The following is a 13,332-nucleotide window of genomic DNA, read 5'->3' as shown; positions in this document are numbered from 1 at the left end:
GATGCTCCAGAAGGAAACACGATGCATTAAGAGCCGGGGGGGTGAAAACTTTTGAACAGGATGTCCAAATTTCTTTTTGTTTAAATATTTATTTTTTCATTTAGCACTGCCCTTCGGGAGCAGCGGAAGATACTTACATGTTTACCGGAAAGCACAATTTACCTAAAAGTTTAAAAGTTAAAAGTTTTCACCCCCCGGCTCTTAATGCATCGTGTTTCCTTCTGGAGCATCAGTGAATGTTTGAACCTTTTTTAATAGTTGTGTTTGAGTCCCTCAGTTGTCCTCAGTGTGAAAAGACGGATCTCAAAATCAAATATGCAAAAGATGCTTGAAAACTGAAGAATCTGCAGGACCTGGAGGGATTTCTGAAGAAGAGAGCTCAGTTTAACTTCTCAGAACAAACAAGAGACACATGAACAGCCATCACAAAACAAAAAACAAACAAACACACACACAAAAAATCATCCAGGTAACAAGAATCATGGGTACATACACTTTTGAATGGGTTCAGCCTTTTCTTTAAACATCTTTTATGTAAAATATCTTATTCAGGACAGTACTAACTTTTACACACACACATATATATATATATATATAACACATCAATGTTTATAGTGTGGTATCGGTATAAAAAGGAAATCCTAATTCTCCCTGGGGTAGTCCTGAGCTTGAAACCAATAGCAGGGATTTTCACAGGCCTGTCTAGTTTGAGACAATATAAAAAGTCTAAAAATGTGTGATGACACGCTGGTTTCATTTGCTATTCTTCTCACGGCTGTTTCGATGTGCCGTTCTGACACGGCTTCTTTATTCTATGCTGATGCTCAATCCCCCTCCGGCTGATACCTGAGACGTGACAGTTACCAGGGACTTAAGTTCTTCAACCTGGCAAATTCTTTTATTTTTTTCCCCTCCCTCTTCTTCTTTGCTTTTCTCTCCTCTAGAATGTCCTCTGGGGTCTGAAACCTGCTGTGTTTGTTTTCACTTAAAAGCAAACGTACATGCAAAGCAATTATTTATTTAATAAATCCGTAGCCTACTTAAAGAAATCATTGATATTCTGTACGCCTCTCAAGGTTATACATCCAGCGACATTAAATTACATCATATCACCTTGTTTATCCTGACTAGAAGTGGAATTCCTGAGCTATTAATAGCTGGGGATGACATCATGCTCGACCCCCGATCACCGCAATGTCCCTTCACACCTAACCTGCAAAACGCATGGCTGCCTTCTCTTCTGCCCGTCAGTTGTCTTGGTAACAGCCACCAGAGGTGTAGAAATGAACATCTGACCACAAGACAAAGATGAGAATCAGATATTACAATCAGCTAGCAGAGGCTCGTAAAACCCACTGCTTTTCATAATCAAAAACGAAAACGAGTTGGTGCTGCATAGTGTAAATGTTGGAGTTTAAACACCACAGCTGTTGAATAGCATCTGCAGGCCATTAGTGTTATATAGTGTCATCAGACTTGACAGGTATCAGCACTTACCCGTCCAAACTGAATTTCAAATGAACTGCTGTGTTTTTCTGCTATTTATGGCTCGCACTCAGCGTGAGAGTGACGTCTCAAAGCACAGCGTTTGCTGCTGCAGTGATGTGTTTGGTGTCAAACAAAAGGCCCTCTGACCAGCACTCTGGGACCGTTAGCCCACAGAAACTACGTGGACGATAACATCTCTGTGGCTGCTTTTAAGCTGTTTATCAGTAACGTTGAACAGTGACTAATAGAGTCATGTTTCTGTTGGCTGCTAGACTGAGTGCTATACACAAGATTTATATTGCTTCGATTTCTAATTTATTCTTCTTAAAGATGAAATTTCAGCACCATTAGCGTCACCAAATGGAATAGAAAAAAAAGTTTTCAAACCAGTTTCAAAATGCATTGTGTGCCATACTGTATCCCATAATACAATGCCCTCAACTTGACCTTCCCCTTCTCAGTATGATGAATGAACTGCAAAAGTAATTACAGCCAAAATTCAAACATGTTTGTTTTTAATCATCATTTCATCAAGATTGCACTTAAATTAGCTGTATTTATTTACAAGACACTAATTGGAGACTCAATGCAATGAGATCATGAGACATCAATGAAGCATACCTTTGTTTCAGTTGTTTATTTAGCAATATATTATTTTAAAAAATCAGTTAGCAGTGTGTATACATGAAGCTACAAATTAAGAAACATCAAAATCATGAATGTCTGCAGTTGCAATGTATGTTGTGTGTGTTGGATGTACTTTGGTTTGGGTTGATATGAATCAGAGACTGTATCAGAGGTAAAAATTTTGACCTTTCTCAGAGTGATCGGTGAGATTATGTGGAAATGAGACAAGAACTGATACTGAAAAACCAAAAGCAGCTGGGAATAACAATGGTAAAGTTTGTATTTGTGACCTTTTGTATCTTGCATACTGTGAATATAAATGTTACCATGAGACTGTAACCATACAACAAAAAAATGTGACTTTCATGTTAATCACATTTTTGAAACAGGATTCAATGTCATATTTGGTGCAAAATCATTAGAAAACGGTTGAGGATACTAAAATGTTTGAAAATGCTGCATAATTATAACTTGAGTATGTGCTCTTTTTGGGAACCCCTCCATACCAGATAAACCCGAAATAAACCAAAGACATGAAGAAGTATTTTCATGCTGCAGCGTGCCAGGTTATTAATTTTAAAAGTCGCATCCTCATGCATTTTTTTTTTAGGGACTAGCCCTGCCTAGGCTGCCCCATAAAGCACTAGAGGGGGAGTCTGCCTCCCCCTGGCATCCTGCTGTAAAATCCTTGGTGTAATTGTAGCGTACTGAGGCAGAACAGGAGTAATCAGATCAGTCCCGAGGCTGGGAACATACATGGAGATACAGCATCAGCACTGGATTAAACCCCCCACCACGTCCCCCTTTACTGATTGAGGTACGATGAGTTCCTGCAAGTAGAGGGAGAGAGAGCGAGGAAAAGCCATGAGAGGGAGTGGGAGGAAGAATGAACCAGAAAGGGAGGCAGCGCAGTGCGAGTGAGCGAGAGAGAGGGACGGGGAGGGAGTCAAAGGCAGGAAGCGAGCAACAGCCAGTGGAACAGAAATGCAAGGAGTTTGAGGGAGAGGGTGGAAAACAGAGGCCGACCGCCAACGAGAGGACGACGGGAGCGAAGCGAGGTGAGAGAGTAAGAAGGGCAAGGGTCCAGAGGAAGAAAACGCACCGGGATAACATCAGCAGGAGGAAGCAAGACACGGGAAGGTGGGGGTCAGAGTGAAGAAACATGCAAGAGAAAGTTTGAAGGCAGGGCAGATGAGAAAAACATCTCTTGGTAATGACAAGGCCGGGACACTTAAAGAAGGGACGCATTCTCTCGAGAGTCCCCTTCTTAGGCCGCAGGATGTTCTCTGAGACAAAAGGGGTCGGGGAGCAACGCATTCAACCCACTACCCCAACCCAACTTCAATTACAAAACGGACTGCAAAGACCTCAAGCTGACCTCCTTGCCTATTTTGGGAATGGGGACCATGTAACGAACACCTGTGGACCAAAGCAGCAGTATTCCCCCCTGAATGGATATACTGCCAAGCAATGTCTAGCCGTTCAGGGGGGTCATGCGCCGCAAAACGTAACTGGCCAGATTTGTCATACCAGTGTGCGGTGGAGCCGGCCGCCAGGGAAGGGGCTGCAACATAACAGCGTCTCTGTGAACTACAGCTTGAGAGAATGCAGCTTTGTGGTCCACCAGCACCAGACTGAGCCACACCCCTTCTTGAGGAAGTGTGCTCTGGACGCGCCAACACAGTTCAGAGGTCGTGGAAACTGTGGAGTGCCTGTTTGTGTGGCGGAGCAACAATCGGGCTCTGTGCGAGGGGCCCTGCTTACAGAGCAACATGCATCAAACTGGATGGATGCAAGTGACACTCACAACTCGACCTTTAATAGGGAACTTTGCACTTCTAATGGGCAGGGAACTTTAAGTCGATGCCTGGGACATGTAATGCAAGACTTGAACGAACCTAGTCTGGTGAATGAAGTTATGCTGTCTACCAAAGATGTCAACAAACCTAATACTGTCGCCCAAGGGGATCTCAATGGACCGGGACGAGGGACTTACACTTTCGGCTCTAAGCAGTCGGAAAGAGCTATTCGGGACCAGATCCAAAGAGTTGTTGTGAATCTCGAGGAGGTTTTAACTGGCCTGAAAGAGATACATCTGGAAATGAAGGAGGTAAAGGTTTATTTATCACTTGGGGATGTTAGCAGATGTTCCTCATAATGAGTTCAACAAAGGGCGATGTTTCAATGGTCTATTTCATTAAATCCCATAATCTTTGCTATCCATCAACTGCCGGATACTCTTAATCATCGTACTTTAGATTACACACGGACCATGAATTTTAAGCTTTCATATTTGTCTTCATATTAATAATAAATACTGTTTATATAGACCCCTGAATTTATTGCACATTGGGCAATTTCACTTCTGTGAAGGGATAGTGAAACTTTAATGCAGAGAGGAATGGTCAGATCCGCTCCATTTAGCAAATGTATTCAGTATCGGAGAGGAATGTTGGCTGGTGGTTTATAGTCCCCTCAGACAGGCTAGAAGAAAGGGCCGCTGTCCACTCTCACCTCTCTGCCGCAGTTTCATAATCATGTAAGCTAGACTGCCGGCACTCTTGAGTGAAATGTGCCCCAATAGAAACTGTATAGTACTCTACATTTCTAGGAACTATTTGCATTAACTATGCCTCGTCTTCCCCTGGAACTCAGGTGGTCCAGAAGATAGACTTGCTGACGGCTGACATTGATATGGGCAAAGAGGAACCAGGGGACACTTTCAGAGGACGCCAATCAGGAAAGATGGACACCGAAGTGGCGTCCTCTCAAGGAGTCTGCTCCAAGCCATCCTTCAAAACACCAACTCCATCTGTGTCCCCACCTCCATATCCTATCAGAGATCAAGGGCTGCATGAGGCAGGCCAAAAACTGGAACCCAATCAGAAGATGCTGAACTCTCAAAGACATACATCAGGGACCGCTTCAGGGCGCAGGAACCAGAAGCCTCCTCCTTACCCTTACGCCAGCACAATGGCAAAAGTGAACCCTAAAGCAAAAGACAAAGGGCAGAAGACGCCACCCTACCCCTTTAAACGGAGACTGCTCTCGACCATTGTTTGAGCAGACCGTGGCCTCAGGATACAAAGCGGAGCATTACTCACTATATGTGGTATACCGTGTTACAGGCACCTTTCTGGTAAGTTTGGTCCTCACTGAATCCGATAACCCAGAGTACAGCAGCAATTTATTGTCCGGAAAGTCTCTCAGACCGCAGGTGAACCATGTAATGCCTTTTCGCTTTAGGTCTATAAAGAGGATGCGACAGAAACATCATGAACTAATAAATCTAGAGAGTGACATGGGTGACTGGGGGCCACTTCTTAGAAATACTGTACGCAAGCCGAAGGTAGAGGGAGATTATTTCTAGCCTTAGATGACATCTGGAGTGGGACGCAATCACAATTCCAATTCCTCTGATCTCTCAGCAACCCCCATCTGTTAAAGGATTATTTTTATTGCTTTCCAAACTCTGGTCTAGTGCTTGAAGTCTTGCCTTAGAAATTGATGCTCTCAGATACACGTCCTGAGGATATTTTACCAAAATCACAATGCGACAGTGCTTAGTATTCAAATGCAAGCACTTTTCAACAGGTACTGAAAAGAAACTAGGTTAAGCATACTTTTACGGCATTATGTCTCCCTCATGTGTGCTGCAGTGCTCATTTCAAGCTCTTTGAAGATGTAGGACCGTATAAAGCATTTTCTAGCATAGATTTGAAAGCCACATAATCTACTGTATGAAAAAGTCATGCTTTTGATTCACTTCCAAAATTGCTGACAATGAGAACTGTTTCAGACACTCATATGTACATTTGTGAAGATGTACAGAGCTGCATTAGACAAATATAACCAGAATCTGCACATGTAGGAAGATTTTTTAAAATACATTTTACCATATTTAAAGTTCAATACACAAATCCCCTTAAAAGAAATGGCAGAAACATCTGCAGATTCTGTTGGCACTGATAGTCCTTGAAAACAGATACTGCACATTTAATTTATGCATATTAATGTGAATAAGTCATTTGATGTCAAGAATTAGCAAACTGCGAAGCAAGAAACCAAAATGTTCTGATAACAGATTTATTAAAAAATTCCAGTACATCAGCTATCAGAAAAAAGCACGATTGAAAATGTAACTGTTTTTTCTGTCTTTTCTTCCACCACAGAAATAATCAAAGGATTCTGACATACCCCAAAGATTTTGTGGGAATTCTCTACAAGCTTGCCATTACACCAGCTTAAGAAAGTAAGTACAGTATGAGCATAAATGCGCTCTGGATAATCAGATTTGCAAGTATGAAGTCAAAATCAGGCTGAAACCCTAAACCCATAAATACTGCCCAGAATAGAAATCAATCTACCGCTCTGAACTGAATTTGAAGAATCCTTCATAACACCTCACAAATATGAATAAATGTGCATGTACATTTTTTTCCTTTTTGCCCAATAATAGACTTTTTGTCTACCTCATTAGATGATCAGTCCAGTTCATGGCCATTGGCGTAATGCTGCCTCTATAGGAAATTTCTGTAGTATTTTCTAGCACAGGAAGTTCCTGTGCCTTGATTTCCTTTGCTTGATATGTGACAGTGGACAGTTAAGTGGCAGAGTGTCCACAGCTGTCAAATAAACAATGTCCTTGCATGATGGGACAATCCTCTTTTGGATTGGCCAATCAGAGTTCATCGTGGCGTGTTCGGCCAATGACAGTGAGCTTGGAAAGCTCGGAACGGAATTTCCCATCTCTGTGGGTCACTGAAGGACAGAATAAAGATGTGCATGATTAGAAACATTAATACTCAGTATTGAAATTGAAATGATTCTATTCATTTCGGTGACTTTTACAGTCTTGGAAAACCAAATTTTAATATTCACTCATATTTCCAGGTTTTTCCACGGCTGTGTGAACCCTACTGGAAGTAGTAATATGCAGACTCACCAGCAGATTCTGACACAATGTACTCCTCTTCCTTCAAAGCAACATCCCTCTGTCCACCCACAGCCGTCTGGGACTGACAAGAACAGAAAGAAGAGGATGAGTGACAAGACATTAACGGAGAAGCCTAGAGGAGTGGGCTGAATAACAAAGAGATCTTGTGTAAGAAAACAAAAAGAGACATGAGCCTATGGAGCGCCTGTTTCAAATATGCGTTTGAACTTTTCTTATTTACACCGGGGACAAGGCCACCAGAACGTCACCGTCATCCCGCTACTGAGAATGTCAGTGCAATCTGAAGATGAAGACCTTTTCACGAAGTCTTGATATGCAACACCTGTACAAAAAGGGCTGACTGCTTTTGATCTGAGAGCGACGAGCGTTAGGAATCTGAATTAAGGTTTGATCTGCGGCAAATATCAATGTCACGACTGAGGATCAATTTTAAACGTGCTCTTCAAAAACATGTGCCAATTCTTTTTGTGCAAAGCACACAAATAAAAATGTCTGTCAATGAATAGTCTGTCAATGAAATGCGTCAACACATGTCTTCATATTGAATCATATATTTCTACCTATTGCTGAATGTTTCACTCATTGAGGTGGAGTCAGGTCATGAAGGATAGCTGAAGTTAATATGATACTTACATATGCGGTGGCATACTCAATCTTGGCTCCTTTTATCTCGGCTTTGAACTGGGTAAAAAACAAGTAGGACTTTCCTTGGGGCCTATCGTGAAAATGACAGAGAGAAAAATCAATATCGTCCCCTCTTTCATCTCAAGTTTCATGACAATGTTTGAAAACACAGAAAACCAAGATTAGATTTGCTTGTAGTTCCGAGTAAACCACATTTTTAGTATTGCATATTGAGCAGAGCTTTTTAAACGCCTGTGTTTTTAAAGTTACCTCCATACTGAACAGGAAAACATCTGTTCATCATCACTCAGTCCAACGCTCATTTGCCATTGCTACAGGGAATAAAAGCACAAAGGGTTCACATTTAAGTCCAAAACAGAGCAATTCTGTGAAATCAGGACATTTTACAACAGCGCATAATTGCTGCAATTTCTCGGGTTGTTAGTGTTGGAGTGACAAATGTCTTGATGCTACAAAAAAAGTTTGACTGTCTAAAAAAATGAAAATAAAATAATCTCACATTTGATTGAAAGCAATGATGAATAAGAAGTATCTAAATATCAGTAATATCTAATAAAACTGAATTCATCTAATGTCCATCAATAGTACAAAGTGCAAGGAAATAAAAATCAATAATATAAAAGTTTTGTTGGTGAGAACTATTTATATTTTGAGAACTCTATATTTATATTAAAGGTGCAGTATGTAGGATTTCTGTCCACTAGAGGTCGCTAGAGGCCTATTCAAAACAAAGGCGTAGCTTGATGACGGAGAGTTTGAGCGTGGAATCTTGGGACATGTGGTCTTTACCTCACAGCCAGTGCAAAAGAATAGGGATATGACTCAGGAAGAAATCATGTTCATGGATGTGATTATTAACGTTACTGTAGTATGAAGCAGAGCAGGTCGAGTGTTGTGGAGCTGAACGAGGTGCTGGAGCGATTGATCAACACACGCCTCACAAGCAGCGGGACTTTTATTATGACACAGTCGCCGGCGCTGCTACCGCTTTTCCGGTCATGAGTATGAGGTAACGCAGATCTGTTTATCATATTAGATACATTTGAGAGTGTTGAAAATGATGTTATAACGTTACTCTGTGCGTTCGCTCGGCGGCTGCTGTGAGACACTGTTACACACTGCAGTAAGATTTTAGAATAACATATTAAATGCTGGATGGCTTGTGTTGATTAATGGCATGAAATTAATTTTAAAACATATTGAATGATGGAGAAAATTCTGTATTACTGTTAATAAAAATAATGCTGCATCTGATTATGCTATGTTAGCTACTTGACAAAATAGTGTTTTTCTCTGAGGCATGGTAAAGCATGGTACTCGCAAAACATCAAGAAAATTAGATTTAAACAATAAGACTAAACGTGTTGAGCTATATAACAATAAATAGTTTTCTGTCTATGAATATATCAAAACAGTTGTTCCCTTGTCTATTAAAACATGTAAATATTAAAGCGTCTTTGGGGTTTCCATGGTTTCTACAAAATAAAACCGGAAACCGAGGGTAACGTCCTGCAGCCTTGGATAAAACTGCAGTTTTCTCAGGATTTACAAAAAGTTGGAAACATTTGGGATATTATAAGTACTCAAGTGAACAAAATATCTAACTCTGGCCTAGTGGATTTTGGATATTTTTCTGCAAAAATCTTACATATTGCATCTTTAATCTCTATTTATTAAAGCATACGACTAAATGTCTTACCTCGTTGGTTCCTCCTTGAGACGCATATGTGAAGGTGCATTTATACTTTTTCTAAAAAGAAGAAATAGATCATTGTAAATAGACATAAAGCAGGATGACAATGCCAAGCTTCCACCCACGAAATATGCAAATTTTCCAGACTGAACTTGACTCCGTATTGAAATGATGTTGACCCTTACAAAAATAACCATGGTAACTATAGTTCCTGTCAAAAGACTTGCAGTTATTATTACTACAATAAGAAAAAAATTAAATAAAAATGACAGCGAGGTTAAATTCTGGTGAGCGAGACACACCAGCCATGAATAAAAAACAAAAACAAACGGTCACAGTCTTCACACCCCAGGTGAAAAAATACTATAGTAAATTCTACAGTGTTTTTGAACCATACTATAGTAAATTGTAGTATACTGTATATATTATAGTATTTACAACACTTCGTTAATGAATGCTACAGCTTACTGTAGTATTAACTATAGTGAACTGATAACTTTAGTTTTTACTACAGTAAACTGTAGTGTATATTGTAGTATAATATACCCTACAGTTGTAGAAAAATTTGTGTAATTTGTTTATATTACTATAGTTGTTATGTTACCACAGCAACTATAGAATTACCACAACAAATTAATTCAAGTATGGTTCAAAAACACTATAGTACTTACTATAAATTACTATAGTATTTTTTCACCTGGGACCTGACACGATTTGATTTGAGAGCAACTACATAGCATTATTTGGTCGGTCCCTCACATAAAACTATCGAATGGCTTCACAAAACTTTTTTTTCCCTTCACAAAATTTTAGGCGCGATAGTTTTATGGAAAACCATTAGGAGTTTCATCAAAAAATATTGGGGTTTCATCAAATTATTGGGTTTATACACGGACGAAATAAAGTCATAAGGGTTGTGTACGACGTGAGGGTGAGTAACGTTAAATAATGAAATGATTTATATTTTTTGACTATACTAATTCATTTAAAGTACATTTGAGCCGCTAGGGGGCGCACTGAAAGTCAGCGCCTCCACAACAGTCCAATGAGAAGATGACGGGTGGATTTCCTTTCAACGCGTCGCGGTTTTTCAAACACAGTATCCATTCATTGCTGTAAGAGTTTAATATGAACGTATTTTATCAGATAAGAAGTTCAGTAGGGCATATACTTTCAAATGTAATAATAACTGTGAATGAGAACTGGAAAAAGACTATGTAAACATTAAATTGAGGCTATGCAAATCATTCAGGAAACAAAATTCGTTTCAATTGATGAAAACGTGTTATAAATATTACGTTGCTACAGTATTAAGGAGCGTTATACTCACAAGTTTAGCAGAGAAAGTCTGCACAACTCCTCCTGGTTTGACGTCGAAGTCGAGTGTTTTGGTCCTGTCAGCAGAGGCGCGAGCCGCGCACAACACCAGCACCAGCAGCAGCAGCAGCTTTACACACGAGTTTATGTGATCATCGCATGCCATGATGCTTTATGGAGGAGAGAGATGTGCTGATGTTGTGCATAAAAAGCTGCCAGCACTGTTCCTGTATGTTCTTCATAGGATGGGAAAGTTAGTTCTGTGAATCGAGGTGTTGAGCATCTAGTGGACTGGAGTAGAATAACAACTCATTTTTACACTTTATAGTGGCCCCACAAATGTATATTAGCATTTATGAATAACATTTTCATGGTATAGCTTTTTGAATGTACAAAAATATCATTATTAGGGTACAACGGGGCTAAAGGCACACCTTAAGAAAAAAATGTGTTTTTCACTACTCTCAAAGTGTATGATTGAATATATGTTTGTAGTGAACATTGATGGAGCAACAGATTTTGTGTGAAAATAAATCATAAAAGTGGTTAATTTTGTATAAAATCTTATAAATGTATGAGGTGGTGAGGGGGGGCTTTTACCCCACACATGGGGTAAAAGGCACACAGTATTCATGCAAATACTTTAGCTAAAATAATATGTTTTTAATAATGTCTAGGTTAATACTTGTTCAATCAAAAGAATAACTTTAGCAAAGTTTTTACTATTTTCTGTTTATTTTGATAAATAAAAAAAAAAATAATTTGTGTTCAATAAATATACTGTCATTAAAATGGGCCTATGTTAATATAAAATATACAAACCCGATTCCAAAAAAGTTGGGACACTGTACAAATTGTGAATAAAAAAGGAATGCAATAATTTACAAATCTCATAAACTTATATTTTATTCACAATAGAATATAGATAACATATCAAATGTTGAAAGTGAGACATTTTGAAATGTCATGCCAAATATTGGCTCATTTTGGATTTCATGAGAGCTATGCATTCCAAAAAAGTTGGGACAGGTAGCAATAAGAGGCCGGAAAAGTTAAATGTACATATAAGGAACAGCTGGAGGACCAATTTGCAACTTATTAGGTCAATTGGCAACATGATTGGGTATAAAAAGAGCCTCTCAGAGTGGCAGTGTCTCTCAGAAGTCAAGATGGGCAGAGGATCACCAATTCCCCCAATGCTGCGGCAAAAAATAGTGGAGCAATATCAGAAAGGAGTTTCTCAGAGAAAAAATGCAAAGACTTTGAAGTTATCATCATCTACAGTGCATAATATCATCCAAAGATTCAGAGAATCTGGAACAATCTCTGTGCGTAAGGGTCAAGGCCGGAAAACCATACTGGATGCCCGTGATCTTCGGGCCCTTAGACGGCACTGCATCACATACAGGAATGCTACTGTAATGGAAATCACAACATGGGCTCAGGAATACTTCCAGAAAACATTGTCGGTGAACACAATCCACCGTGCCATTCACCGTTGCCGGCTAAATCTCTATAGGTCAAAAAAGAAGCCATATCTAAACATGATCCAGAAGCGCAGGCGTTTTCTCTGGGGCAAGGCTCATTTAAAATGGACTGTGGCAAAGTGGAAAACTGTTCTGTGGTCAGACAAATCAAAATTTGAAGTTCTTTTTGGAAAACTGGGACACCATGTCATCCGGACTAAAGAGGACAAGGACAACCCAAGTTGTTATTAGCGCTCAGTTCAGAAGCCTGCATCTCTGATGGTATGGGGTTGCAGGAGTGCGTGCGGCAGATTACACATCTGGAAAGGCACCATCAATGCTGAAAGGTATATCCAAGTTCTAGAACAACATATGCTCCCATCCAGACGTCGTCTCTTTCAGGGAAGACCTTGCATTTTCCAACATGACAATGCCAGACCACATACTGCATCAATTACAACATCATGGCTGCGTAGAAGGATCCGGGTACTGAAATGGCCAGCCTGCAGTCCAGATCTTTCACCCATAGAAAACATTTGGCACATCATGAAGAGGAAGTTGAGCTAAGACAGTTGAGCAACTAGAATCCTGTATTAGACAAGAATGGGACAACATTCCTATTCCTAAACTTGAGCAACTTGTCTCCTCAGTCCCCAGACGTTTGCAGACTGTTATAAAAAGAAGATGGGATGCCACACAGTGGTAAACATGGCCTTGTCCCAACTTTTTTTGAGATGTGTTGATGCCATGAAATTTAAAATCAACTTATTTTCACTTAAAATGATACATTTTCTCAGTTTAAACATTTGATATGTCATCTATGTTGTATTCTGAATAAAATATTGAAATTTGAAACTTCCACATCATTGCATTCTGTTTTTATTCACAATTTGTACAGTGTCCCAACTTGGAATCGGGTTTGTATTTAAAAAATACAGAAACAAAATTACTTTAAAAAGTAAATGTTCTGAAAGCATTGAAAGAGATCCCATAATATTTAATATAGATTTACAGTTGTAACAAATTATATTTTATTATGAAATGATAACATAATATTTTTTTCAATATGATTGTTTCATTAAATATGGGTATTATCTCTAAGATGGATATATGATATTTGATATATGATATTTGCTATC

General features: G+C 39.4%; 2 protein-coding genes across 2 annotated transcripts; one reads left to right on the top strand and one right to left on the bottom strand.

Moving 5' to 3' along the window:
- Positions 1-2,753: 2,753 nt before the first annotated feature.
- LOC125263335 lies at positions 2,754-5,254 on the top strand. The gene is made up of 2 exons (XM_048182334.1): positions 2,754-4,225; positions 4,771-5,254. Exons 1-2 carry the CDS (start codon positions 3,329-3,331, stop codon positions 5,176-5,178), a joined length of 1,305 nt encoding a protein of 434 aa, XP_048038291.1. The 5' UTR covers positions 2,754-3,328; the 3' UTR covers positions 5,179-5,254.
- A 933-nt stretch (positions 5,255-6,187) lies between these two features.
- Positions 6,188-10,993, bottom strand: mydgf (myeloid-derived growth factor). Its single transcript, XM_048182366.1, has 6 exons — positions 10,741-10,993; positions 9,417-9,467; positions 7,967-8,028; positions 7,706-7,787; positions 7,061-7,133; positions 6,188-6,876 (listed from the first exon to the last, which is right to left on the bottom strand). Exons 1-6 carry the CDS (start codon positions 10,891-10,893, stop codon positions 6,797-6,799), a joined length of 501 nt encoding a protein of 166 aa, XP_048038323.1. The 5' UTR covers positions 10,894-10,993; the 3' UTR covers positions 6,188-6,796.
- Between the last annotated feature and the right edge of the window lie 2,339 nt (positions 10,994-13,332).

The sequence above is a fragment of the Megalobrama amblycephala genome, linkage group LG2, assembly GCF_018812025.1.
Source record: "Megalobrama amblycephala isolate DHTTF-2021 linkage group LG2, ASM1881202v1, whole genome shotgun sequence".
Taxonomy (NCBI): domain Eukaryota; kingdom Metazoa; phylum Chordata; class Actinopteri; order Cypriniformes; family Xenocyprididae; genus Megalobrama; species Megalobrama amblycephala.
This window is presented reverse-complemented; position numbering and strand designations above follow the sequence as displayed.

Excerpts from the sequence above, each read along its gene's own strand:
- LOC125263335 (XM_048182334.1), top strand. The coding sequence starts at position 3,329 with ATGACAAGGCCGGGACACTTAAAGAAGGGACGCATTCTCTCGAGAGTC. Across the intron at positions 4,226-4,770 it reads TACATCTGGAAATGAAGGAG|GTGGTCCAGAAGATAGACTT; the intron begins GTAAAGGTTTAT and ends CCTGGAACTCAG.
- mydgf (XM_048182366.1), bottom strand. The coding sequence starts at position 10,893 with ATGGCATGCGATGATCACATAAACTCGTGTGTAAAGCTGCTGCTGCTG. Across the intron at positions 9,468-10,740 it reads AGACTTTCTCTGCTAAACTT|AAAAAGTATAAATGCACCTT; the intron begins GTGAGTATAACG and ends TCTTCTTTTTAG. Across the intron at positions 6,877-7,060 it reads CATTGTGTCAGAATCTGCTG|TGACCCACAGAGATGGGAAA; the intron begins GTGAGTCTGCAT and ends TCTGTCCTTCAG.